Here is a 5557-nt window from a genome sequence, read left to right as displayed (position 1 = left end):
ATTATTGATGCCGGAGTATTTTGCTACAAGGCAATGCCATTTGGGTTACGAAACGCCGGGGCAACATATCAGAAACTGTTAGATAAAGTCTTTGCAAATCAGAAAGGAAGAAATGTAGAATTATATGTTGACGACTCCATCGTAAAAAGCCGGTTAGCCACTGATCACGTTGCAGATTTAAGGGAGACATTTGAAACTTTGCGTCGGTACCGGATGAAGCTCAATCCGGAAAAATGCGTCTTTGGAGTTTGTTCAGGGAAATTCTTGGGGTTTATGGTTAGTGAAAGGGGGATAGACGCAAATCCCGACAAAATAGAAGCTATACTTAGCCTACCACAACCAAAGTCAATAAAGGACATACAGAAGCTTACTGGACGCATGGCAGCGCTGACAAGGTTTATTAGCAAATCGGCTGATAAGGCCTTACCATTCTTTGTAGTCCTCCGGCAAAATAAAACATTCGTTTGGGGGGAAGAGCAAGCAAAGGCATTAGAGGTGGTCAAAAACCATCTAAGGTCCCTTCCGACCATAGCATAGCCGGAACAGGGAGAGAGCCTGCAATTATACATCTCGGCATCTCCAAAGACGGTTGCAGCGGTGCTGATAGTAGAACGAAAGAAAGCACAAATGCCAATTTATTTTGTGAGCCATGTCCTAAACGCGGCAGAGAGAAGATACCCTATAATAGAGAAGATTGCATATGCAGTGGTTATAGCTGCAAGAAAACTTCGGCCATACTTTGATGCACATACCATTGAAGTGTTGACAAATCAGCCGTTAGAGAAGTCTCTGCAGAAAATGGAGACGTCAGGAAGATTGCTCAAATGGGCGGTAGAGTTGTCGGAGTACGTTATAATTTACAAGCCACGAGTGTCGATAAAGGCTCAGGCATTATCTGATTTCATTGTGGAAACATCCTACACCGAAGAAGAAGAAGTCAATGGAGTGTGGAAGGTTTCTGTTGACGACTCCTCAGCATCAACAGGCTCCGGAGCCGGTATTGTCATGATATCGCCGCAAGGGGACGTATTCGAGTATGCTATCAAATTCAAGTTCAAAGCCTCAAATAATGAAGCTGAGTATGAGGCAGCACTTGCGGGAGTACAGTTATGTGTTGCGGCTGAGGCAAAGCGGATAGAACTCACGACTGACTCACAATTGATAGCAAGTCAGTTTGACGACACTTATGAGGCAAAGGAACAAACGATGATGGCCTACTTGGCCAAATTGAAAGCAATAACGGCTAACCTGGAAACGTTTGAAATACAATTGGTGCCGAGAGCAAAAAACACACAGGCAGACGCCTTGGCAAAACTGGCAAGTTCAAGCTTCAATGATCTGGAACGTACTGTAATGGTGGAGCTTCTGGAACGCAAAAGTATTGACCCCGACAACGCTCCAAAAGAAGTGAATTGCGTGATTAACGGCCAAGAATGGTATGACGGCATGCTGGCCTACAAGGTGCATAACGTCTTACCGGCGGATAAAGCAGAAGCCCAGAAGATAAAGAAGGATAGTATCTGGTTTGTCATGTTCAAGGGAATGCTGTATAAAAGGGGGTTCTCGCTACCATTGCGAAGGTGTATATCGGCCTATGAGTCAGCTAGGCTGATAGAGGAAATCCACGAAGGTGATTGCGGAAATCATGCCGGAGGCCGGTCAATGTCCTTGGAAGCAATGAAAAGAGGGTATTACTGGCCAACAATGAATGCTGATACTTTAGCGTACGCGAAAAAGTGCGATAAATGTCAAAAATTTGGGCCGGCAATTAACCAGCCGCCAAACGATTTGACACCAATTCTAAATCCGATACCGTTTGCGCAATGGGGAATGGACATTGTTGGACCTTTTACGTCAGCAACAGGGAGCAGAAAATTCCTGATAGTAGGGATTAACTACTTCACCAAGTGGATAGAGGCGGAACCGGTAGCAAAAATAACAGCGGGCGAGGTTAAGAAGTTCATCTGGAAGAGTATATTCACCCGATTTGGCCTACCGGTTACAATGGTGTTCGATCACGGCTCCCAATTTGATTGCAACCCAGTTAAAAACTTCCTCAGCATATACAAGGTAAATTTGCATACGCGGTCGTCTGTCATCCTCAGTCAAACGGCCAGGCGGAAGCCGCAAATAAGCAGATACTAACGGCACTGAAAAAGAAGGTAGAAGATGCGAAGGGCTTGTGGGCAGATCTGGTACCGGAAATATTATGGGCAAATAGAACGACAACAAGGGAAACTACTGGGGAGTCGCCGTTCAACCTTGCTTTCGGCTCAGAAGCTGTCATTCCGGCTGAAGTAGGACTCCCTACGATTCGTGTTCAGCATTTTTGTGAGGATCAAAATGACTTGCTCCTAAGACAGCAATTAGACTTCTTACCTGAAACGCGGCTTACGGCTGCCATCAGATCAGCGGCATATAAAAGTCATATGAGTCAAGCATATAACAAAAGAGTTAATTACCGGCCCTTGGAAGATGGAGACTTGGTCATTCGTCGAACGGCCGCAACGGGTAGAGGGAATGCAGATGGCAAGTCACCGCAAACTGGGAAGGCCCCTATCAAGTGTATGAAACAGTTGGCCAAGGAGTACCGTTAAATAATGTTTGGAATACAAGTGTCCTCAAAAAATACTACGTTTAGAATGTGTTTTGATTTCTCATGTTTCGTACCGGCATGACATGTAGTCATGGTTTAGCTTTTTTCTGTTAGTTCTTATTTTGTAGACAAGCTCCATGCCTGTAGTTTGTTTTGACAATTTTGGCCAAGGCCGTTAATAAGAAAAGTATGTCTTATAACATATGGAGCCATCCCCTACTTTCTATATGATTTGACAAACAACCTAGCTAGCTGTCTCTTTCATTCAAGTGAGGAGGAAGGTTGGATAACTAATGCGCCTCAAGGCGAGTTGAAATTGACGGTCTGATCCACTGTCAATACTCGGCCTGCTAAAGGCTGCATATATATGAAGTGATAAGGATTTCCGAAATCAATTTCTAAGGAAATTAATTCCGGAAATCGGGGGCATATGCCTATTATGCCTGATATGCCAATATGTTGGAATCAAAAAGTTGGAATTGAAAAAACAAAAAAGGCCGATAATTTATTTGAACTAGATACAGGTTAAGTAGCAAAGTATTATAAAATTTAGCGTACAGATAAGCAAACAAGTACCCAATTTTAATATAATTATGGAAATCACAGGAAAAAATAATAGTATCAAGATAAAGAAAAAATAATAGGGCATTAACGGCGTTTGAATGGATACAGAAAAAAAAAACGTGTGGATTTCTTTCAAACAAAGATTGACGGTAAAATCGTTGGTAAGTGAGTACGACAGAAAAACAATTCAGTGGTGTGCAATCAAAATACAGTCAAGGATTATAGATATTACCAAGTATAGATAAAATTAATAAGTGTTAAACAGAGATAAGATAAAAATTGTCAGAACATACAGGAAGAAATTCGACAGCCATCACCCAAAAAAGACAAGGGTCGGATCGGCCAAAATACAAAGTTTAAAGAAATTGTTTAAACAACAGCAGGTGAAATATAGCTCAACAGTGAGCCTTAACGGTTACAGACAACTAGGACCCACATGATTCTGGTGATAGCTGCCCGCCCCATTAATCTTTCTTCGTCTCAGGCGCCTTTTGGGGGACAGCTTCAGAGGTGCCGGCAGCCTTGTCCTCACCGACAGGACTGGCGATAATGGCATCTGCAAACTCCTCTTCCGGCAGATCACGCGGGTCAAGATTCTTCATCACTTCAATTGGAGGAGGGTTTTCAAAGTAGTCTCCTTCATAGCTGGTAGGGGACAGGTGCATATCTTCACTATAAGTGTTCTCAGCAGCCTGCCATTTTTCTGCATCCCAGTTTTCGGCCTTGCAGACACAGCGGTGCGCAGCTACCCATCCGCCAGTGTATCGGTCCACCAGCAAGTTCCGGTAATGGTCAGACTGCTCGACGCCTGATTCCGGGCCTGTCCTCCTCCGCCTTTCAAGATCTCCTCCAACTTCGTTTTGGCCTCCTTCTCTGTCTTTAGCTGCAGCTCGAGGTCGGTAATTCTCTTTTGCATGGATTCCTGGTTGGCCAGCTTAATGTTCAGAACAATCATATTGTTCTCCAACGTTTTGACTTTGGCCGTCAGTGTATCCTTCTCTCTGATAGCAGCTTGTCGGCCGTCATCGCATTTTTTAAATTTTGCCTCGGCCTGATCATGACAGCGCTGATAGTATCGGTACATGTGTACCACCTCCACCGCCGAGTTGACAGTCTATAAAAGAAAGAGAGGGAGGGAGAAAAAAGTTGTTATACAACTGTGCATAATTATTATATAAAAACAATAAAAGTAATAATAATGACAAATAATAAAAAATAAAAAACAAGATAAAAATATACATATATATAAAGACTATCGTACCCGGAGCATGTCGTTCATCATTTGGCCGCAAGGAGCGATAAGCTTGTCAACAGGCCTATCTGCCAGCGTGGCCAGATCCTTCAGCACTCTCCAACCCATGCTCCCGCCGGTATTGGGTCATCGCAGATAACAGACTCCCCCCTATTTACATTAATGCGAGGATGCCACGGCTCGCCAGCACTGCCGCTAGGAACTAAAAACTCCTCAGCCACTTCGGCAGGCACCTTCACATGGGGAACCTCGATATAGTCCCCTGTCATCACAGGTATGAAGGCATTCTTGCTGCTAGCAGACTTGCCCGACACCCGATTTTGTCGGGCCCTCGGAGAAGAATCGTCGGCTGGTTTGTCAGTCGTTATAACTTTCTCTGCCGCAACAACACTTGCCTCAGTAGGCTTGCGAAGAGTGATATTTAATTTCTTAACACCGGTAGGAGCGTCGTCCTCCAGATTCACGATGTTCAAATCCTTGAAAGCCTCTCTCGGCTTCTGCTGATTTTTGGCGGCCTCATCTTGTTTTTGCCTTTTGTTCTGGTCACGGATTGAGAGGTCGCTAGATCTTTTGGAGGCATTTGCTCCGCCTCTTTTGACCGGAAGAGTGCGAGGAATTCTGGTCCTACGTTGCTCGTTAGAAGTCATGTCTTGTCGTCTTCTTTTCTTCCCTTTAAGAGCACGGGTGCAGTATACAGGTAGTGTGTCGTAACCGTGTTTTGGGTTTGGAGGGCACTGAAATTTCACCCTGCCGTCAGGATGTAAACCCAAGTTGGCAAAATCTAACTTGTTAATACCTGCACCACAGTAAGCACACAAGGAATAAATACGGGTAACAGGGTTGTGAAACTTAAGTACTCTAAAAATCGAGATACCGACATGGCAGTCAGTAAAATAACTGGTTCTGGGCATCGAAATATTTCAATAAAAGTATGTATATGTAAAGTAACGATAATAAAAAGAAAAAAAATGATGATAACAATATACATATAATAAAATAATAATAATGATGATGAAAATGATGAAACGAAACAAAGCTGTTAATATGAGAAGAACCATACCAAATTCGTCAGTCCAGCAGAGACCGACATGAGACAAAGGGGCGTTACCCAAGATATAATTACAGTTGGGTAGCCACACCCCCGG

At 43.7% G+C, this 5557-nt stretch overlaps 1 protein-coding gene across 1 annotated transcript; it reads left to right on the top strand.

The window, feature by feature from the left end:
* Window positions 1–627: 627 nt before the first annotated feature.
* Window positions 628–2597, top strand: LOC145597002 (uncharacterized). Its single transcript, XM_081653188.1, has 2 exons — window positions 628–1926; window positions 2061–2597. The coding sequence occupies exons 1-2, from the start codon at window positions 628–630 to the stop codon at window positions 2595–2597; spliced, it is 1836 nt and encodes a 611-aa protein (XP_081509314.1).
* Window positions 2598–5557: the final 2960 nt, after the last annotated feature.

Source organism: Chenopodium album, chromosome 20 (genome assembly GCF_948465745.1).
Source record: "Chenopodium album chromosome 20, dcCheAlbu1.1, whole genome shotgun sequence".
Taxonomy (NCBI): domain Eukaryota; kingdom Viridiplantae; phylum Streptophyta; class Magnoliopsida; order Caryophyllales; family Amaranthaceae; genus Chenopodium; species Chenopodium album.
The sequence above is the reverse complement of the archived record's forward strand: the minus strand, read 5'-3'. Positions and strand labels throughout refer to the sequence as shown.